The 22,770-nt window shown below is 43.7% G+C and overlaps 3 protein-coding genes across 4 annotated transcripts; 2 read left to right on the forward strand and 1 right to left on the reverse strand.

Moving 5' to 3' along the window:
- Positions 1 to 410: 410 nt before the first annotated feature.
- Positions 411 to 2,366, forward strand: ch25h (cholesterol 25-hydroxylase). Its single transcript, XM_058621780.1, has 2 exons — positions 411 to 861; positions 1,261 to 2,366. Exons 1-2 carry the CDS (start codon positions 436 to 438, stop codon positions 1,591 to 1,593), a joined length of 759 nt encoding a protein of 252 aa, XP_058477763.1. The 5' UTR covers positions 411 to 435; the 3' UTR covers positions 1,594 to 2,366.
- Positions 2,367 to 6,048: 3,682 nt separating this feature from the next.
- On the forward strand, positions 6,049 to 12,515 carry acta2 (actin alpha 2, smooth muscle). Its single transcript, XM_058621746.1, has 9 exons — positions 6,049 to 6,209; positions 8,428 to 8,608; positions 8,685 to 8,813; positions 8,991 to 9,101; positions 9,992 to 10,076; positions 10,146 to 10,307; positions 10,394 to 10,585; positions 10,663 to 10,844; positions 11,907 to 12,515. Exons 2-9 carry the CDS (start codon positions 8,480 to 8,482, stop codon positions 12,048 to 12,050), a joined length of 1,134 nt encoding a protein of 377 aa, XP_058477729.1. The 5' UTR covers positions 6,049 to 6,209; positions 8,428 to 8,479; the 3' UTR covers positions 12,051 to 12,515.
- Positions 12,516 to 12,728: 213 nt separating this feature from the next.
- On the reverse strand, positions 12,729 to 20,728 carry stambpl1 (STAM binding protein-like 1). 2 transcript variants are annotated; one of them, XM_058621734.1, is made up of 11 exons: positions 20,538 to 20,728; positions 19,266 to 19,377; positions 17,792 to 18,009; positions 17,619 to 17,694; positions 16,264 to 16,359; positions 15,841 to 16,186; positions 15,631 to 15,755; positions 14,966 to 15,103; positions 13,477 to 13,589; positions 13,295 to 13,394; positions 12,729 to 13,078 (listed from the first exon to the last, which is right to left on the reverse strand). In XM_058621734.1, the coding sequence occupies exons 2-11, from the start codon at positions 19,293 to 19,295 to the stop codon at positions 13,022 to 13,024; spliced, it is 1,299 nt and encodes a 432-aa protein (XP_058477717.1). In that variant the 5' UTR covers positions 19,296 to 19,377; positions 20,538 to 20,728; the 3' UTR covers positions 12,729 to 13,021. The 2 variants fall into 2 exon arrangements, with proteins under 2 accessions (XP_058477717.1, XP_058477718.1); XM_058621735.1 differs by lacking the exon at positions 19,266 to 19,377.
- Between the last annotated feature and the right edge of the window lie 2,042 nt (positions 20,729 to 22,770).

A 22,770-nucleotide genomic window follows, 5' to 3' on the forward strand; every position in this document is an offset into this window, starting at 1 on the left:
TGTCTTTGTCTCACTGTCTTTAATGTCTTTCTGTCATTGTCTTTAATGTCTTTGTTTCACTGTCTTTAATGTCTTTCTGTCATTGTCTTTAACGTCTATCTGTCATTGTCTTTAATGTCTGTCTCGCTGTCTTTAATGTCTGTCTCACTGTCTTTAATGTCTTTAGTGTCTTTGTCTCACGGTCTTTAGAGTCTTTGTCTCACTGTCTCTGTTGGACACACGTCCTCAGCAGGAAGTGAAGTTGAAGAGTTCACGTGTGATGAAATCACTTCAGTGACTCAAACTCTCTTTTCCCGGATGTTATGAAACCAGGTGTGAACTCGCCCGCGTGGGTGGAGTGGAGATGTTATCAAAGACAGTTTGGGGCGGGACATCAGTGCTGTGGGCGGGGCTGAGCTCCTCAAAGACACTTGCTCAGGACTTTCCCTCACAAACATGATGTTCCTTCAGCCCATGTGGACGTCCCTGCTGGGACACTCGTCTGTCCTGCGCTCACCTGTCTTCCCCGTGCTCTTCTCCCTCGGTGTCTACCTGGCCTTGTGTCTTCCCTTCCTGCTGTTGGACCTGTTGTCCTCCAGGTGGGCTCTGGTGCGCAGGTACAAGCTGCAGCCTCTCAGCTCTTTCAGCTGGTCCTCGGCGTGGATCTGCCTGAGCCGGACACTCTTCAACCATCTGGTCTTCATCTTCCCCATCACTGTAATTAACTGGTACCTGAGACCTGTGTACCTGCCCCAGGAAGCCCCGCCCCTGCTGCAGCTGCTGGCTCAGGTGTTTGTGTGTCTGCTGCTCTTTGACTTTCAGAGCTTCACCTGGCACCTGCTCCACCACAGGATCTCCTGGCTCTACCGCAGCTTCCACAAGGTCAGCGCTCTCTTTAAGTGATAATACTTATAGTTAAGTCAAAGTTACATCCACTTAAATCATATTAAGTCCAGGTTAAATTAAATGACATTAATGTTGATTTAAGTGAAATGAAATGAACCTGAAGTTAAATCGAGTTAGATTTAATCACAAAGTATTTTGATTTGGTTTATTTTATTTCAGCTGAGTTACATTACATTTCAGTCAAAGTGAATTTAAATTTAAGTTGCTAAAATGTAAACACACAAAAGGTGGAGTTTAATTTAGTAATAAATGAGTAAATGAAAATGTGATGAATCAAATGAAAAGTTAAATTAAATTAAAGAGTTTTATTACATGATGCCATGAGTTGAGTTAAATTAACTTCCTGTCACTCTTCTCTGGCTCCTCCCCCTCCAGGTTCACCACACCTTCACCTCCACACACGCTCTCACCACCGAGTACTCGGGGGTGTGGGAGACACTGAGTCTGGGCGTGTTCGCGGCCGCTAACCCCGCCCTACTGGGCCTTCACCCTCTCACGGAGCTGGTATTCTTCATGGTGAACATGTGGCTGTCGGTGGAGGATCACTGCGGATACGAGCTGCCGTGGGCGACTCATCGCCTGGTGCCGCTCGGTCTGTATGGCGGCGCCCGGCACCACGACCTCCACCACCTCAGGTCCAACTGCAACTACGCCCCCTACTTTACACACTGGGACAGACTCGCAGGGACACTGCACACGGGAGACTGACCAAGAGACACTGGACACTGTCTCACCTGAAGTCTCACCTGAAGACTAACCTGCAGTCTCAAGTGAAGTCTCATGTGAAGACTCACCTGAAGTCTCACCTGACGACTCAGCTGAAGTTTCACCTGAAGACTCATGTGAAGACTCACCTGAAATCTCACCTGGTCTCATGTGAAGTCTCATGTGAAGACTCACCTGAAATCTCACCTGAAGTCTCATGTGAAGTCACCTGAAGTCTCACCTGAAGACTTACCTGAAGTCTCACCTGAAGACTTACCTGAAGTCACCTGAAGTCTCATGTGAAGTCTCATGTGAAGACTCACCTGATGTCTCACCTGAAGACTCACCTGATGTCTCACCTGAAGACTCACCTGAAATCTCACCTGAAGTCTCATGTGAAGTCACCTGAAGTCTCACCTGAAGACTTACCTGAAGTCACCTGAAGTCTCATGTGAAGTCTCATGTGAAGACTCACCTGAAGTCTCACCTGACGACTCAGCTGAAGTTTCACCTGAAGACTCATGTGAAGACTCACCTGAAATCTCACCTGAAGTCTCATGTGAAGTCTCACGGGAACTCTGTGCTGCTGTAAAAACACATCATATATGTAAAAATCATGTGTTTATTTGTAAAACATAATAGTTTTTGCTCTGTGAGTAGCTTCAACGTCACTGTGAAAAATGTTCAATTTATTTATTTAAATATTTATTGTGTTCATTTCCTTTGAAGTCAGTGAAGTCATGTGACCTGGAAATAAAAAAAACCTGAAAATATTACATTACATGTCATTTAGCAGATGCTTTTATCCAAAGCGACTTACAATGAAATTGAGTACAATCAGCCAGGGGTGGAGTCAAACTTGCGACCATGATGTCTTTCGCACACAGGGTACCGGTCTTAGCCACTGAGCCACTCCACCCCCATATTAACCTTCTGTTTCTTTCTGTCAGAACATCGACACTTTTCACTTCACATAAATCATCAAGAAACTTTCCTGGAATTTCCCACTCACTCACTCACTCACACACCCACCCACTCACTCACTCACACACTCACTCACTCACTCACTCAGTTTTTTTCACATGCTGTTGCAACAACTAGTAACGTGAGAAAAACTACAACAGCTCACTGGAGCTAGCTAGAGCGGAAACACAACACACACACAACAACAGGCACGCTGATGTAACTCCTGATATCAGTGTAGATGTGAACGTGTGAAAATGTGAGCACATGTTGTGACAGGAGGGAACAAGAAGTGATGACGCACAAATTCACACGTTCATTCTCTGGGACTTTTTCTCCTTCAGGGTGTAAACAAAGGAATGAAGCAACTTTCTCCCATCAGCCACTGCTGCTAATGATGACTCATCACTTACCTTTTACATTGAAGACAATGGCAGGGACTTTCCCCCACACACACACACACACTCACACACACACAGACACACTGTGTTTTTTCAGTGATTTCTGGGGTCACTTTGTTTTTTCAGTGGTTTCTGGGGTCACTGTGTTTTTTCAGTGATTTCTGGGGTCACTGTGCTTTTTCAGTGGTTTATGGAGTCACTGTGTTTTTTCAGTGATTTCTGGGGTCACTGTGTTTTTTCAGTGATTTCTGGGGTCACTGTGTTTTTTCAGTGGTTTCTGGGGTCACTGTGTTTTTTCAGTGATTTCTGGGGTCACTGTGTTTTTTCAGTGATTTCTGGGGTCACTGTGCTTTTTCAGTGGTTTATGGGGTCACTGTGTTTTTTCAGTGATTTCTGGGGTCACTGTGTTTTTTTCAATGATTTCTGGGGTCACTGTCTTTTTCAGTGGTTTATGGGGTCACTGTGTTTTTTCAGTGATTTCTGGGGTCACTGTGTTTTTTCAGTGATTTCTGGGGTCACTGTCTTTTTCAGTGGTTTATGGGGTAACATATTTTCACATATTTTACCTTCATCCAATTAGCTTGAAAGTCATGTCAAAAATATTCATTTGAGCCCCAGAAGACAAATCTAAAATTAAAAAAATGATTTCACTCAGATCATCAATATGTGACATATGACTGACTTATGGGGTCAATCGCAAATTATGACCTATGGGACCACCTGGACCACACACACACACACACACACACACACACAGAGACACACACTCTCACACACACAGACACACACACACATTCCTGAGCCTCTTTCTCTCTGTGTTGATGTTCGTCGACCAATCAGAAACAGTTTCAGAAGAGTCCAGCTGTTTTCCCATTTTCGGTCAAAGTCCAGGCTTTGTGTCTGACTGTGTGCGTGTGTGTGTGTGTGTGTGTGACTATGTGTGTGAGTGTCTGTGTGTGTGTGAGAGAGAGATACAGACTTAGTCAAGAAGAGAAACTAACTTGGATGTTAGTTGATGTAAATCAATGAATGAATGATAAAATAACAAAAGTAAGAAGGAGCCAAGGGATGGAATAGTGAATGGATGAAGGGAGGGGACGCCAAAGAGGAGGTGATGAAGACAGTACAACTAAACATGGACATGTGATGGACACCAGCTGACCACACCCACTATGTTTACTCTGGGACAGGAGGAGGAGGAGGAGGAGGAGGAGGAGGAGGAGGAGGAAGACTGTGATGCCAGTTCTCCTTGTATTTACTGATGTCTTCCTTTTTTGGACTGAAGGACAGAGACACAGACGATGTCTCTTCACCACAGTCTCTGTGACGTTAAAGGGAGAGTTTACGTTTTTTGGAGCGTGGTTGAATGAGGAACTGAGTCACATGACGTCAGGGAGTCACATACAACTGACCACTCACTCTCCCACACCAAACCTCATAGAGGCTGCTGGTCCTCTGCTGCCTCGTGTGGTCACTTTGTGTCACTGAGTTAAGTCTAAATTAATATTTCAAATGCCGAATTCATTAAAATCAGACATGAGAACTTAGTGATGGAGGCAGTAGTGGATCAACAACTCCTGTGTGTGTGTGTGTGTGTGTGTGATGTTAAAATCACTGATTTTCTCTATGAGCTTTGGTGTGGGAGTGAGTGAGTGAGTGTGTGTGTGTGTGTGTGTGTGTGTGTTTGTGTGTGGGAAAGTGAGTGGTTTACAAACTTCAGTTTCCTGTTGGAAAAGTCTGTCTCACAGTGAGATAAAGACGTGATCATGTGACGTAGAGATCAGAGACAGTCCCTTTAATGTGTGGACACATGTCCCTTTAATGTGCAGACTGTCCCTATAACGTGTGGACTGTCCCTTTAATGTGAGGACTGTCCCTTTAATGTGAGGACTGTCCCTTTAACTGATTGGAGGTCAGGACTTATGGAGTTAAAGCTGATGAAGATGTGTGACCTGATGGTGGCGCTAGACACACACACACACACACACACATATGAAGGGTCAGTTTGTTTTAAACCATCAAAGAAGAAGAAGAATTCAGGCTGATGCCATTTTGTTTCTTGTGTTTCCCAGAATCCTCTGCTCTGACTCCTTACAAGGGTCTGCTTCAGACTCACACATGGACACGCCCCCAAACCTTCAGACAGGAAACATACTTCTTCTTCTTCTTCTTCAGGAGCGTGTTGGCCCCTCCCTCCTGCTGTGTTTGTCTTTTTAAGGAGAAGATGCCCCCCCAGGTTAAGGTTAAGGTGTGTGTGTGTGTGTGTGTGTGTGTGTGTGTGCGTGTGTGCGTGTGCGTGTGCGTGTGAGGTCAGAGGAGACGAGGATGTGAGGTGACATTTTCACCATCTTAAAGGTTCTCTGTGTATTTTCCATGCTAAGTCTGTGGTCACGTGGGACACAGGTGAGACGTCGTCTCTGATTGGCTGCTCGTCCTCCATCCGTTGATGAGACACTATACCGTGATAGGACAGAGTCAGCTGACCTCTCTGTGTGTGGGGGCGTGGCTAAACATCTTGTTAGCTCATAGCTAATAGCTGTTTTACATGTTTGTAAGTTAGCATTAGCATTAGCAGCAGCTAAATGTCATTCATTCATTCACAGCTTCCTGTTTGAGACGTTAAAAGAGTGACTCAGAATAAAAGAGTAAAAACAGAAGTTAGAGTTTGAGCAGTGACCTTTGACCTTCACGTCAACTTCAGTGGCTTTGATTTCACAACAACAACATTTTTGTAATTATGATCTTAAATATTAAAATAAAACATTATTATAGTGAAATAACTTTAATGTAAAAATATTACAGATCCTCTTTATTTCATACACATATGATTTCATCATCATTTAATAAGTGATTAAATCAATAATGTCTCCGATTGTCTGTCTGTCTGTCTCTCCCTCTCTCTGTCTGTCTGTCTCTCTGTCTCTCTGTCTCTCTGTCTCTCTCTCTCTCTGTCTGTCTGTCTGTCTCTCTCTCTGTCTCTGTCTCTCTCTCTTGAAAGAATGCAGTGAATGATGGAGAAAGTTTGGCGGCACAGGAGTCGTCTGATTGGCTGCTTCCCTCAGGGCCGGCCCTATAAGGAATCGAGCTGAGGAGAGAGAGAGGAGGAGGAGGAGGAGGAGGAGGAGTGGTGGAGGCCCCGGCCATGTTTGGGATGGAGAGAGTGATGGAGGAGGAGAGTTGATAAACTCAGTAGCAGCAGTCCAGACCCTCACTTCTGTCCTGTCCCCAGGTCCCAGCAGGTCTTTCACTGTCCAGGTAAGACCAGCGCCTCCTTCAGGAGCTGTCACCTCCTGCTTCACCTCCTGCTTCACCTCCTGCTTCACCTCCTGCTTCACCTCCTGCTTCACCTCCTGCTTTACCTCTTTCCATCTCCTCCTCAGGTGTACAGTAGTGATGGTACCACCTCACCTCTTCTCCTCCTCCTCTTCTTCCTCTGTATGTGAAGATTCTCTCCATCCTGTTACACCTGTTGAACTTTGACCTGCAGGTCAATCCATCGTGAACCAACTGCTGATGTTATGTTATAATGACTCTGTGCTTAAATTCAGTGTTTTTTGAATGGGGTTTGGTTCATGTGTTAATTTGCTCTTGATGCTTAAATTCAGTGTTTTTTGAATGGGGTTTGGTTCATGTGTTAATTTGCTCTTGATGCTTAAATTCAGTGTTTTTTGAATGGGGTTTGGTTTATGTGTTAATTTGCTCCTGGTGCTTAAATTCAGTGTTATTTGAATGGGGTTTGGTTTATGTGTTAATTTGCTCTTGATGCTTGAATTCAGTGTTTTTTGAATGGGGTTTGGTTTATGTGTTAATTTGCTCCTGGTGTTAAATTCAGTGTTATTTGAATGGGGTTTGGTTTATGTGTTAATTTGCTCCTGGTGCTTAAATTCAGTGTTATTTGAATGGGGTTTGGTTTATGTGTTAATTTGCTCTTGATGCTTAAATTCAGTGTTTTTTGAATGGGGTTTGGTTTATGTGTTAATTTGCTCCTGGTGCTTAAATTCAGTGTTATTTGAATGGGGTTTGGTTTATGTGTTAATTTGCTCTTGATGCTTAAATTCAGTGTTTTTTGAATGGGGTTTGGTTTATGTGTTAATTTGCTCCTGGTGTTAAATTCAGTGTTATTTGAATGGGGTTTGGTTTATGTGTTAATTTGCTCTTGGTGCTTAAATTCAGTGTTTTTTGAATGGGGTTTGGTTCATGTGTTAATTTGCTCCTGGTGCTTAAATTCAGTGTTTTTTGAATGGGGTTTGGTTCATGTGTTAATTTGCTCCTGGTGCTTAAATTCAGTGTTATTTGAATGGGGTTTGGTTCATGTGTTAATTTGCTCTTGGTGTTAAATTCAGTGTTTTTTGAATGGGGTTTGGTTTATGTGTTAATTTGCTCTTGGTGCTTAAATTCAGTGTTTTTTGAATGGGGTTTGGTTCATGTGTTAATTTGCTCCTGGTGCTTAAATTCAGTGTTTTTTGAATGGGGTTTGGTTTATGTGTTAATTTGCTCTTGGTGCTTAAATTCAGTGTTTTTTGAATGGGGTTTGGTTTATGTGTTAATTTGCTCCTGGTGCTTAAATTCAGTCTTTTTTGAATGGGGTTTGGTTTATGTGTTAATTTGCTCCTGGTGCTTAAATTCAGTGTTTTTTGAATGGGGTTTGGTTTATGTGTTAATTTGCTCCTGGTGCTTAAATTCAGTGTTTTTTGAATGGGGTTTGGTTCAGGTGCTGACGTTAGTGTGTGAGACTTTGTTGCCCTCAGCTGTGACTGACAGACACAGTCACAGATCCACACACAAACACAAACAAACTACGGAGGCCTCAGAGGGACACTGTGTTTGTGTTTTTTTATCATGGACTTTTATAAATGTCTTATGATCAGGGCGTATTGATCACATTGATCTCTGTCTGTTATTAATAGAACCAACACTAACACTTAACTACACAGTATTATTTCACAGTTATGTTTGTGTTTGAGGCTGAAACAGCCAAACACAAACTGACTTCATGACTAAATATGGAGTCTGTGTCTCCGAGACAGAGAGACAGAGAGAGACAGAGAGAGACAGAGAGAGAGAAAGAGAGAGAGAGAGAGAGAGAGGGAGGGCATAAAAGGAGAAAAGAGGTGGGCGTGCGAGGTAGGGTGAACTAAGGGAGAGAGAGAACATGCCAAACAAAGTCAGAACTCGGCTTCATGTCCTAATTAGGAAGTTTTCCCAGAGTGCTTTGTACCTTCAGTAAAGGGCAGTGACAGTTTGGGGGAGGAGGGGTGAGGAGTGTGTGTGTGTGTGTGTGTGTGGGGGGGGGGGGGGGGTCACTGCTCCATGTTTGGTGATGTTGATGCTGCTTTTTTCTTCTTCTGTTGTGGTTTTTTTTTCAGATGAAATAAACTTTGAACTTTCATCTTATTTTATTTATGTGTTTCCAACGACGATGTCACTTCCTGACACAAACAGTCACATGACCTGTCTTATTTCCTCTCCACAGTGAGTCGGTGTCGTAGTGTTGTCGTCGTTGGTCCACAGCGCCCCCTGCAGTCATGTGTGATGATGAGGAAAGCACCGCTCTGGTCTGTGATAATGGATCTGGTCTCTGCAAGGCCGGGTTCGCCGGGGACGACGCCCCCAGGGCCGTCTTCCCCTCCATCGTGGGCCGACCCAGGCACCAGGTGACCACACACACACACACACACACACACAGGTGTACAGGTGTAGAGTGAGACACTAACTGTCTGTCTTGTGTAGGGAGTGATGGTGGGTATGGGACAGAAGGACAGTTACGTAGGTGACGAGGCTCAGAGTAAGAGAGGAATCCTCACCCTGAAATATCCCATCGAACACGGAATCATCACCAACTGGGACGACATGGAGAAGGTCAGACACCTGTGTGTCCTCAGTGTGTCCTCAGTGTGTCCTCAGTATGTCCTCACTGTGTCCTCAGGTTCTTCACGTCCTGTACTGTAATAACCCTGTTATAACCCTGTAATAACCCTGAACCTGTAATAACCCTGTCATAACCCTGCAATAACCCTGTGCTCTGTGATTGGTCAGATCTGGCATCACTCGTTCTATAACGAGCTGAGAGTTGCTCCAGAAGAACATCCGACTCTGCTCACTGAAGCTCCACTCAACCCTAAAGCCAACAGAGAGAAGATGACACAGGTACTACAATACTACACTACACTACACATCACTATATGTGTTAAAACATGTTATTATGTCATTATAATGTGTTAAAACATGTTATGTCGTTATAATGACGTTAAAACATGTTATTATGTTGTTATAATGTGTTAAAACATGTTATTATGTTGTTATAATGTGTTAAAAAATTTTTATTTTGTTGTTATAATGATGTTAAAACATGTTATCATGTCATTATAATGATGTTAAAACATGTTATTATGTCGTTACAATGTTTTAAAACATATTATGTTTTTATAATGTGTTAAAACATGTTATTATGTCGTTATGTGTTAAAACATGTTATTATGTCGTTATGTGTTAAAACATGTTATTATGTCGTTACAATGTTTTAAAACATGTTATTATGTTTTTATAATGTGTTAAAACATGTTATTATGTCGTTATGTGTTAAAACATGTTATTATGTCGTTATAATGATGTTAAAACATGTAATTATGTTGTTATGACGTTAAAACATGTTATTATGTCGTTATAACGGGTTAAAACATGTTATTATGTCGTTATAATGTGTTAAAACATGATATTATGTCGTTATAATGTGTTAAAACATGTTATTATGTCATTATAATGATGTTAAAACATGTTATTATGTCGTTATAACGGGTTAAAACATGTTATTATGTCGTTATAATGTGTTAAAACATGATATTATGTCGTTATAATGTGTTAAAACATGTTATTATGTCGTTATAATGTGTTAAAACATGTTATTACGTCAATGTGTTAAAACATGTTATTATGTCGTTATAATGTGTTAAAACATGTTATTATGTCGTTATAATGTGTTAAAACATGTTATTATGTCGTTATAATGTGTTAAAACATGTTTTATTCTCTGTGTGCAGATCATGTTTGAGACCTTTAACGTTCCTGCCATGTACGTGGCCATTCAGGCCGTCCTGTCTCTGTACGCCTCAGGACGCACCACAGGTCAGACCACACCCGCTCACCCACTCGCTCCCTCACAGAGTCATGTGACTGACTAAGTGTGTCCTCCAGGTATCGTCCTGGACTCTGGAGACGGCGTCACCCACAACGTTCCCATCTACGAGGGCTACGCTCTGCCTCACGCCATCATGAGGTTGGACCTGGCTGGACGTGACCTGACCGACTACCTCATGAAGATCCTGACCGAGCGAGGCTACAGCTTTGTGACCACGGGTACAACGGACGTCTCCGGCTCCGCTGCTCATCCCCGGTGTCTCCGTGTCTATGTGTGTCTCACTGTCTCTGTTGTGTGTCCTCAGCCGAGAGAGAAATCGTCCGCGACATCAAGGAGAAGTTGTGTTACGTGGCGCTGGACTTTGAGAACGAGATGGGGACGGCGGCCACGTCGTCTTCTCTGGAGAAGAGCTACGAGCTTCCCGATGGACAGGTCATCACCATCGGCAACGAGAGGTTCCGCTGCCCAGAGACACTTTTCCAGCCATCCTTCATTGGTGAGACGCCCGTCTGTCCATCAGTCTCATCCCGTCAACACTTTGACCTCCGTTAACCCCTCGTCCTCTGTCCTTAGGTATGGAGTCAGCTGGTATCCACGAGACGACCTACAACAGCATCATGAAGTGTGACATCGACATCCGTAAAGACCTGTACGCTAACAACGTGCTGTCAGGAGGAACCACCATGTACCCGGGCATCGCTGACCGCATGCAGAAGGAGATCACTGCGCTGGCCCCGAGCACCATGAAAATCAAGGTGAGAACATGTTAGCTCGCCTGTTAGCCTGCAGGTTAAAGGTCACCAAGACAATAAAAGACAGGTGGACCAAAATGAAACGTTCTTAGATAAGTTAGCTTAGCATAAATCTACCAAACAGGTTCATGCGTTGCTAACTGGCTGGACGCCCAAAGAAAGCTAAAAATATCTTATAGTTCTTAGAAGTTAGAGAAAAGTGAAACAATGTTCGTAAAGAGGTTACCTGAGGTTACCTAAGATAACCAGAGGTTACCTGAGATTACCTGAGATAACCAGAGGTTACCTGAGATAACCAGAGGTTACCAAAGGTTACCTGAGATAACCAGAGATTACCTGAGATAACCAGATCTTACCAGAGGCTACCTGAGATAACCAGAGGTTACCAAAGGTTACCTGAGATGACCAGAGGTTACCTGAGATGACCAGAGGTTACCTCAGATAACCAGAGGTTACCTGAGATGACCAGAGGTTACCTGAGATAACCAGAGGTCATCTGATGTTACAAAATAGTTAGCAAAAGTCGTCAAAAGATTAAACAGTTTAATAGAGAAGAGAAATTAAGTCATTTTATCAAAAAGTTAACCAGCAGTTAACTGAAAGTTTACTAAATACAGATTTACTAAAACTTAACAAAATTAACCAAATGTTTGCTCCAACTTGACCAAACGTTATCTAAAGGTTATTAATGTTAGTCAAAAGTTTAATCATACAGTAAAAAAGAGAATGAAAAGTTAACTCAGGGCTTGCTAAGAGTTAGCGTAAAGCTAACTACAAGTTAGCAAAAAGATGCCAGAAAATTAAGTCAACAAATGTAGCTGAAAAAATGACGTATAGTTAGAAAACATGGTCATAGGTTAGTTATGAGTTAGAGAGAGAAAACGTTCAATAACCAAAATTTACCTGAAAGTCAAAAGAAGAACTGAAACTTAGCCTAAAGCTAACTACAAGTTAGCCTAAAGCTAAAGACGTTTCTGTAAATCAAACGTAGCTAAATGAACTCTTTATTGTGGTTGTTTTATTGTAATTGTAAGCTGTGAGCTGACTCCGCCTCCTCGCCCTCAGATCATCGCCCCTCCTGAGAGGAAGTACTCGGTGTGGATCGGCGGCTCCATCTTAGCGTCGCTCTCCACCTTCCAGCAGATGTGGATCAGTAAGCAGGAGTACGACGAGGCGGGGCCGTCCATCGTCCACCGCAAGTGCTTCTAAAGCCTCCCTGACCACGCCCCCTGCCCCGCCTGCCACGTGTAGCTCCAGCACTGTCTTTACTTTAACCCTCACTGAGCACGAGCAAACAGGTCCTAGATAGGCCCCGCCCCGTCACACACTTCTTGTTTCATTATTTTACCAACGGCTGGAAAAAGGGAAGTGATGTCATGAGCTGATCAATCCAAACCTTTAATGAGAGCTCCTCCCCCTCTGCTCACCTGAAAACTGTGAATTGAGTTGTCCATCTTTAGCCCCGCCCCCTCCCCACCGCCATGTTGGTTCAGTTTTTATTTTTTGACGAATAAAATTTGAAAGTCGTCGCTCGTTCAGGAGATTAATGATGATGATGATGTCACAGAGTGATGATGTCATGGTGGTTTAACTCTGGGAGGCGTGGCCTCATGGTGCTGTAGAGAAGTGATGGTGTTTTTAAAATAAAGTCAACAAAATAAAAGATCTGTGATACGACTGAGTCTGTCTTCATTCAGACCTGGACCCTGACACAGACCAGGACCCTGACACAGACCTGGACCCTGACACAGACCAGGATGAGTCCAGATGAGTCCAGGTGAGTCCAGGTGAGTCCAGATGAGTCCAGGTGAGTCCAGATGAGTCCAGGTGAGTCCAGATGAGTCCACGTGAATCAGATGTGATTAAAACACTGTGATGAAACAAGCATTCTTTTATTTACTTTATTTAAAATGTAAACATTTATTGTGAAATAAACGTGAGAAACAGGAAACACTCCCTCTGAGTCCAGTGTTTTTGACTGAAAATGATGTCACAGTCAGCAGGTGTGACCTGGACCCTCCTCCACCAATCCCAGTCCAGAGCTCAGGATTTCAAAATAAAAGTTTCACAGTAACAGGACAAGTTTCTTTTCTTCTTCTTCACCAGATCAAACACTCATGTCATGAGAAGGCACTGAGTCACTTCCTGGTTCACTGCTGAGCCACAGCACCTCCTGTCTGTCACCTGAGGTCCAGCAGAATGACCTTTGACTCCCTCACCACGACATGTTTACACACCTGGGAGAGAGAGAGAGAGAGAGAGAGAGAGAGAGGCTGTGGGTAAATCAGTTCATTTAGAACTGGGTTCTCAACCTGGGCTCCAGACCCCCTCACAGATGTTCTGGTTATAAGCCTCGTTTGTCTTGGACACAAGCCAAGGGTTTAGCTTAGCTTAGCTTAGCTTAGCATAAAGAGTGGAAACAGAGGGAAAGGTTAGCATTAGCTCAGACTCACAGAGAAGAGAGGAGGCTCCTTAGAGTGAGGGTGGAAACCTTTGAGTCTGCAGCCGGAAACCTCCGACATCCCAGAACCGCTCAGTCTGAACACGCCGGTGCTGCGGGGGGGGCGGAGACACACACATGTCAGTCACTACAGGTCACAGTGAAATGCATCATGGGAATGAGTGTTGGACATACTCGTTGTGTTTGGGAGCGCAGACGATGGCGACGGCCTCCGGCAACATCAGCTGATACGAGCAGTGAGTGTGAAGATCAACGCTGGAGAGGAAGGCGGTCTGTGTGGGATGAGTCTGACACACACACACACCATACACACACACACACACACACCATACACACACACACACACACACCATACACACACACACACACACACCATACACACACACACACACACACCATACACACACACACACCATACACACACACACACACACACACACACCATACACACACACACACACACCATACACACACACACACCATACACACACACACACCATACACACACACACACACACACCATACACACACACACACACACCATACACACACACACACACACCATACACACACACACACACACACCATACACACACACACACACACCATACACACACACACACCATACACACACACACACCATACACACACACACACACACACACCATACACACACACACACACACCATACACACACACACACACACCATACACACACACACACACACACCATACACACACACACACACACCATACACACACACACACCATACACACACACACACCATACACACACACACACACACACCATACACACACACACACACACCATACACACACACACACACACCATACACACACACACACACACACCATACACACACACACACACACCATACACACACACACACCATACACACACACACACACACACCATACACACACACACACACACACCATACACACACCATACACACACACACACACACACCATACACACACCATACACACACACACACACACACACACCATACACACACACACACACACACCATACACACACACACACACCACACACACACCATACACACACACACACACACACCATACACACACACACACCATACACACACACACACACCATACACACACCATACACACACACACACCATACACACACACACACACACACCATACACACACACACACACACCATACACACACACACACACACGCACGCACACACACACATATACAGGTTGATAAAATATGATTACAGCACCAGAGTGAGACCTCTGTCCTGTTACAATCTCTCTCTCTCTCCACTCATCTGTTGCTCGACCACAGTCACAGTTGCCATGGTGATTTTTGATCATGCAAATTAACAGGGAAGAAAAACGCTCTGTGTGAGTGTGTGTGACACTGTGTGTTTGGTTTGAGGACCAGGACACACACACACACAGACACACACACACAGACACACACACACACACAGCCAGACACATACACACAGACACACACGTGTGAATTGAAACTGTGTGTGAACGTGTGAACTGAAACTGTGCTAAAGTCAGCAGCTACTGCTAAATAAGAAGAAGAAGTTGTCTCTGTTGTATTATCAGCAGGTATTTTGTGAGTGTTAGCATGTAGCATGTAGCCTCACATGGATCCAGCCCAGCGTCAGCAGGTTGTGTTGGTCCTGGAAACTGAACAGTTCCTCCACGTTCTCCATGTCACAGAAATCTGGACCTGACGACTGTTTGGGGATCACAACATGACTCAGCAAAAACTCATTATGTGTCTGTGAGGGGGGGAGAGAGGGGGGAGAGAGGTTAGTTAAATCTTAGATCCTCGTCACATTCTCTGTATCACTGATCATTCACTCATTCACTGATCATTCACTTATTCACTGATCATTCACTCATTCATTGATCATTCACTCATTCATTGATCATTCACTCATTCATTGATCATTCACTCATTCACTGATCATTCACTCATTAATCCACTCATTCACTGATCACTCACTCATTCATTGATCATTCACTCATTCACTGATCATTCACTCATTCATTGATCATTCACTCATTCATTGATCATTCACTCATTCACTGATCATTCACTCATTAATCCACTCATTCACTGATCACTCACTCATTCATTGATCATTCACTCATTCACTGATCATTCACTCATTCATTGATCATTCACTCATTTACTGATTATTCACTCATTCATTGATCATTCACTCATTTACTGATCATTCACTCATTCACTGATCATTCACTCATTCATTGATCATTCACCACTGATCAGTGATTGTCTCACCAGTCGTCCACAGAGGACGCCGCAGGTCTCGACTCCTCTGACAGTGTTAGCGTTAGCCAGCAGCAGGAAACGATAAGTGAGATCTCTGGGAATCACCACCCGCCTCAGACCCTCCACCCTCTGAGCTGCACACACGCACAAAACAAACGCACCCAGGAACATGAAGACTCCACAGAGAGCGTGTGTGTGTGTGTGTGTGTGTGTCCTCACTGTGGACTCCTGGTCGGCTGATGTGAGCAGGAGCTCTGTTTCTGTTAGGCTCCACCCCCTGGGATCGAACGCCACCTCTGATTGGCTGACGGGACAGACAGGAGCCGTCTGTCACCTCAGGCACTTTGGTGTCCACCTTTGGCTCCGCCTCCTGGTCTCTCTTATTGGCCAGGTCCTGCCTCCTCAGCTGATCCTCGAAGTAGCGAAACTGTTCTGACTCGATCTGCATCTGTCGCTGAGCGGCCACGCGCTGCCGCTCCCCCTCCACCAGCAGGTGTCGCCTTCTGTCCTCGTCCAAGAGGGACCTGTGCTGCTGGCCACGCCCATCAACCACCCTGGCCTGGCTCTGAAGACACACACATCACAGCTGTTCTCCTGTGTGTCATTCACATGACGCCCTCTGATTGGATGAGCCAAACACACCTGAGCTGTGAGGAAGTCGCTGTGTTCTCTGCTGTATTTCTCCTCCAGACGTTTCTTCAGCTCGTCTTTACGAGGAAACGCCACGTCCTGAAGTTTCTACACCAAAGACAAAACACGGATCACAAATCAACACGTTCTGGAAACGTTCTCCAGACACATCTGACATGTTCTCCACACATCTGACATGTTCTCCACACATCTGACATGTTCTCCAGACACATCTGACATGTTCTCCAGAACATCTGACATGTTCTCCAGACACATCTGACATGTTCTCCAGAACATCTGACATGTTCACTAGACATCTGACATGTTCTCCAGAACATCTGACATGTTCTCTAGACACATCTGACATGTTCTCCACAACATCTGACATGTTCTCCAGAACATCTGACATGTTCTCTAGACATCTGACATGTTCTCTAGACATCTGACATGTTCTCTAGAACATCTGACATGTTCTCTAGAACATCTGACATGTTCTCTAAACTTTTGACATGTTCTCTAGACACATCTGACATGTTCTCCAGACACATCTGACATGTTCTCCAGAACATCTGAAATGTCCTCTAGAACATCTGAAATGTCCTCTAGAACATCTGACATGTTCTCCAGACACATCTGACATGTTCTCCAGAACATCTGACATGTTCTCCAGAACATCTGAAATGTCCTCCAGAACATCTGACATGTTCTCCAGAACATCTGACATGTTCTCTAGACACATCTGACATGTTCTCCACAACATCTGACATGTTCTCCAGAACATCTGACATGTTCTCTAGACATCTGACATGTTCTCTAGAACATCTGACATGTTCTCTAGACTTTTGACATGTTCTCCAGACACATCTGACATGTTCTCCAGACATCTGACATGTTCTCTAGAACATCTGACATGTTCTCTAGAACATCTGACATGTTCTCCAGAACATCTGAAATGTCCTCTAGAACATCTGACATGTTCTCCAGAACATCTGACATGTTCTCTAGACACATCTGACATGTTCTATAGACATCTGACATGTTCTCCACAACATCTGACATGTTCTCCAGACATCTGACATGTTCTCTAGACATCTGACATGTTCTCTAGAACATCTGACATGTTCTCCAGACATCTGACATGTTCTCCAGACATCTGACATGTACTCCAGACACATCTGACATGTTCTCCAGACACATCTGATATGTTTTCCAGACATCTGACATGTTCTCCAGACACATCTGACATGTTCTCCAGACATCTGACATGTTCTCCAGACATCTGACATGTTCTCCAGAACATCTGGAAACGTTCTTCAGAAATCTGGAAACACTCTCCAGCAGAGTCTTGAGCTTGATCAGGATCATACCTTCATGATGAGCTGCTTCTCGGGGACGCTGCACAGCTGATAATCCTTGTGACTCGGCAGTTTCTCTACAAACAGACTGAAGAAGCAAATTTTCTGTCAGAGACTGAGAACATCAAACCTCAGGATAGAGCTGAGGTGACAAGGTCACAAGGTCAGTGTGTGGTGTTCCTCACGTGATGAACTTGTTGTAGAGGACGTAGGCGTTCTCCAGACTGCCCTCCTCCAGGTAAACTGCCGCCATGCGCTCCATCTCCACACCGGAGCGGATGTAGCGCCACGGCTCGATGTCTTCGTTGATCTCCACGCTGCTTCCCATCTTCCCCAGCGCACGAACACGCTCTGCCGCCGCCAGCGACACATCGGTGTAGTCTGGTTCTGCCGCCAACTTCTTCTACACAACACAGACACACACACACACACACACACACAGCTGAGGAGAGGACGACACCCCTGACAACACTGTCAGAGAACTGTCAGAGAACCCACGTTCATCGAACACAACATCTCACAGCTGAGCTCGCACAGGAAACTGAGATTTCCCGCGGCTGCAGTAGAGCCTGAATACGGCGTTTGTTTCACAGCTCATTTACATGAGAGGATGTGAACGAGGTCAGTGTGAGCGAATGAATTCTATTCAAGAAGAGACCAAGAGGAGACAAGGAGGGAGGGAAGGAAGGAAGGACGGAAACAGCACAAAAATACAGGAGGAGTAGGAGAGGTTTTAAAGGTCCAGTCTGCAACATTTAAGACGATTTAGAGGCAGAAATATGTGAAAAATATAAACAAAATCAGAGACAAAGGTCATGTTTCTACAGAAGCCTGCAGGGACAAACAAAGAGTTTTAGATTTACCTACACCATATATTATTATAATATTACGTCACCATATATTACGATATTTAAGTCACTATATTTATGTCACTATATTTATGTCACTTTTCGATATTATCGCGATATTTGTCATGATACGATATTATCACGATATTTAAGTCACGATATTATCACGATATTTACGTCACGATATTATTACGATATTTAAGTCACGGAGATTTGTGTCACAATACAATATTATCACGATAGTTAAGTGACGATATTATCGCGATATTTACGTCACAGTATTTGTCAAGATATGATATTATCACAATATTTAAGCCATGATACAATATTATCACGATATTTGTCATGATAGGATATTATTACGATATTTAAGTCACAATACTTAAATCATGATATTATCACAATATTTAAGTCAGGATATTATCACGATATTATCACAATATTTAAGTCAGGATATTATCACGATATTATCACGATATTTAAGTCATGATACGATATTATCATGATTTTTGTCATGATACGATATTTAAGTCACAATATTTAAGTCACGATATTAAAATCACGATATTATCACAATATTTAAATCATGATACGATATTATCACGATATTATGACGATATTTAAGTCACGATATTATCATGATATTGCTAAATACTGAGTATTTGCAAAATCATATATTGCTTACACGAGTAAGAGTGAGCACTAGGCTCCATCTAGTGGACAGAAACTAATTCACCAAAAGATGAATGTTTATTTGTAACATCAGTTTAAAAAGTATTTCAGGGTGAATCAGTGATGTTCACCCACTCACCAGTGAATTTAAACTGAAGCCTTGGTCCATTGTGTGTGTGTGTGTGTGTGTGTGTGTGTCACTTGTCGGCCCACGACCGCCTCGTCCATCTGTTTCCTCCCATCATGCTTCACTGCAGCAGAAAACAAACACACACACGTTACTGTGACAAGGTTACCATGTGGGCTAAAGCTAACAGTCAGAGCAATGTGTGGCTCCTCCTCCTCATCATCATCACGCCCACTTATCCTTCAGTTTGGTCCAGTTGCCGTGACAACCGGTATCTAATCATCCAATGAGTCACACTCGTCAACAGCAGAGAAGAAGAAGACGAGGACCTCACTGTGAGAGGGTGAACATCACTGATGCACCCTGTCATTAACACCGGAGTATGTCACCATGGCAACAGATGCCACTGAGACTGATGTTTACATGATCCAGGTCTTCTGTCCTTCGACCTCAGAGGGGCAGCACTGAGAAAATAAATCCTGCTGGTGCTTTCTACAGCGTGTGACACAGCGTACATCCTGCAGGTGGCAGCGCGCTTCCTGCGGGTGGCAGCGTGCGTCCTGCAGGTGGCAGTTTGCGTCCTGCAGGTGGCAGCGTGCGTCCTGCAGGTGGCAGTTTGCGTCCTGCAGGTGGCAGCGTGCGTCCTGCAGGTGGCAGTTTGCGTCCTGCAGGTGGCAGCGTGCGTCCTGCAGGTGGCAGCGTGCGTCCTGCAGGTGGCAGCGTGCGTCCTGCAGGTGGCAGCGTGCGGTGATGTGTGTGAGTCCATATGTGAGTCAGGACTCAAACATCCTGTTGGTCCACTTCACATAAACATGTGTTCACACCTGAACAGGTGACAGGAAGTACTTCACTCCTTAAGGGATTTTACTGCCTCAGTTAAGAGAAACAAAAGAACATATGAATAATATTCTGACATAATTTCAAAGGTCCAGTGTGTTAGAGTGAGTGACACCTAGTGGTGAGACTGTACAAGTGTCACATTGCTTTGTGTGTCTGTGTTTAAGTGTAACCTCTGTCTAAAGTAGGACTTAAGTAATTCTTAATCTAAGGCTAAAAAACCAAACAATTTGATTTAAAGTAAATATCCATTTATACAAATATACTGAACAATCACTGACAATAACAGCTCGTGAATATGAGACACTGCTCGTTTAAGAGCGTTAATATGCAAATGAGTCAGTAAATGCATTTAAGGCTTTTTGTTTCTTTCACAAAGACAGTGAATGAAAGTGTGAATCACAGAGTTTCACTGAACACATCACACAGCAACATTCACTCACTCACCTGCGGTAGGAAGACACTCCAAAAACCCGGGTCACTGGATCCAGACTCGCGGAGACCCGGGACCGAGCCGGAGCCGCGGCGGCAGGTGAGAGAAGGAGCAGCGGGAAAACGGCTCAAATCTCCGGGAGAAGATTTTCACACGGACGCGTTCACAGATGCACGAGGACAAAGATCGTCTCCGCGCACAGATGACTCACTCTTGCTTTCCGGTCTCACTCTGCGCCTGCGCACAACTGCTGCCAAAGACCAGCGCAAAGAAGCGGGAGGTCTCACTCCGACATGTTTTAGACACACACACACACACACACACACACACACACACACACACACACACACACACACAGACAGACACACAGAGACACACACACACACACACACACACACACACACAGACAGACAGACAGACAGAGACACACACACACACACACACACACACAGACAGACAGACAGACACACACACACACACACAGACAGACAGATGGACATTTTATGCAATACGTAAAACCACTAAAATGAATATTCTAATTCCAATCTGGCTCAAAATGTTTTAAACAGTCATCCTTACATTTGCATTATATGGTAGTGAAACATGGGGTCCATTAACAAACCAAGACTTTTCTAATTGGGACAAACATCAAATTAAAACCTTCCACACTGAATTCTGCAAATACATTCTTAGAGTCCAGAGAAAAACCCCAAATAATACATGCAGAGCTGAACTGGACCAGGTCCTGCTCCTTATTGACATCCAGAACAGAGCCATCTCATTCTATAAACACCTCCAAGCTAGTGACCCCGCCTCATACCACCACCAAGCCTCACAAAGCCAAGAGAACAACAACAACCCTCCCCTGCCTCAAAATATCCGGCCCAACCAAATGATCAGCAAACAAAAGGACAATGATATCACCGAGTGGGAAAAGTCAAGAAAACTCACGGCAAACTACAACGTTACTTTGCATTAAACCATAAATACACATGAGCACAGTTCAAGAGCCCAGACTGAGGAAGACCCTGACCCCATACAGGACAAGGGACCACAGGCCGACACAAGAGAGGACAGACAGACTTCTTACTAGTGCTGAGACTGAGGGACAGAAGAGAGAGAAAGACAGCATTACAGTTTGTTCTGCGAGAGAAAAGGACATGCACCATGAAGCACAACATGTGTCTAACTGCTGAGACTGAGGGACAGAAGAGAGAGACTGAGGGACAGACTGAGAGAGACTGAGGGACAGAAGAGAGAGAAAGACAGCATTACAGTTTGTCCTGCGAGAGAAAAGGACATGCACCATGAAGCACAACATGTGTCTAACTGCTGAGACTGAGGGACAGAAGAGACTGAGGGACAGAGAGACTGAGGGACAGAGAGAGAGAGAAAGACAGACTGAGAGACTGAGGGACAAAAGAGAGAGACAGACAGAGGGACTGAGGGACAGCCAGTGGACAAGAGAGAAGAGAACAGCTGCTCTCTGTATTTACTACTTATAACATGTTTATATTGTATATAGTGTGTGAATGAGAGAGTATGAACAATGTTGATCAATATGCTTTGGTAATGTAAGATGTACGTTACACAGGCAGACAGACAGGTTAATTCACATGTTCATTCACATGTTCATTTAACTTTTTATTTATTCACGTATTCATTCACATGTTCATTTAACTTTTTATTTATTCACATTTTCATTCACGTGTTTATTCACGTGTTCATTCACGTGTTTATTCACGTGTTCATTCACATGTTCATTCACGTGTTTATTCACGTGGTTATTCACATGTTCATTTAACTTTTTATTTATTCACATGTTCATTCACATGTTCATTTAACTTTTTATTTATTCACATGTTCATTCATGTGTTTATTCACGTGTTCATTCACATGTTCATTCACGTGTTTATTCATGTGTTCATTCACATGTTCATTCACGTGTTTATTCTCGTGTTCATTCACATGTTCGTTTAACTTTTTATTTATTCAGGTGTTCATTCACGTGTTCATTCACATGTTCATTAAACTTTTTATCTATTCACGTGTTCATTCACATGTTCATTTAACTTTTTATTTATTCACGTGTTCATTCATGTGTTTATTTAACTTTTTATTTATTCACATGTTCATTCATGTGTTCATTTAACTTTGTATTTATTCACGTGTTCATTCATGTGTTCATTTAACTTTTTATTTATTCACATGTTCATTCATGTGTTCATTCACGTGTTCATTCATGTG

This window comes from Solea solea, chromosome 21 (assembly GCF_958295425.1).
Source record: "Solea solea chromosome 21, fSolSol10.1, whole genome shotgun sequence".
In the NCBI taxonomy this organism is placed as follows: domain Eukaryota; kingdom Metazoa; phylum Chordata; class Actinopteri; order Pleuronectiformes; family Soleidae; genus Solea; species Solea solea.

Bases quoted from the DNA above. Each gene is read 5' to 3' on its own strand.
- ch25h (XM_058621780.1), top strand. From the start codon at position 436: ATGATGTTCCTTCAGCCCATGTGGACGTCCCTGCTGGGACACTCGTCT. The intron at 862-1,260 runs GTCAGCGCTCTC...CTCCCCCTCCAG, and splicing joins TCTACCGCAGCTTCCACAAG to GTTCACCACACCTTCACCTC.
- acta2 (XM_058621746.1), top strand. From the start codon at position 8,480: ATGTGTGATGATGAGGAAAGCACCGCTCTGGTCTGTGATAATGGATCT. The intron at 8,609-8,684 runs GTGACCACACAC...TGTCTTGTGTAG, and splicing joins TGGGCCGACCCAGGCACCAG to GGAGTGATGGTGGGTATGGG. The intron at 8,814-8,990 runs GTCAGACACCTG...GTGATTGGTCAG, and splicing joins ACTGGGACGACATGGAGAAG to ATCTGGCATCACTCGTTCTA.
- stambpl1 (XM_058621734.1), bottom strand. From the start codon at position 19,295: ATGGACCAAGGCTTCAGTTTAAATTCACTG. The intron at 17,695-17,791 runs GTGAGGAACACC...TTGCTTCTTCAG, and splicing joins CTCTACAACAAGTTCATCAC to TCTGTTTGTAGAGAAACTGC. The intron at 13,395-13,476 runs GTATGTCCAACA...CCCCCCCCGCAG, and splicing joins TGCGCTCCCAAACACAACGA to CACCGGCGTGTTCAGACTGA.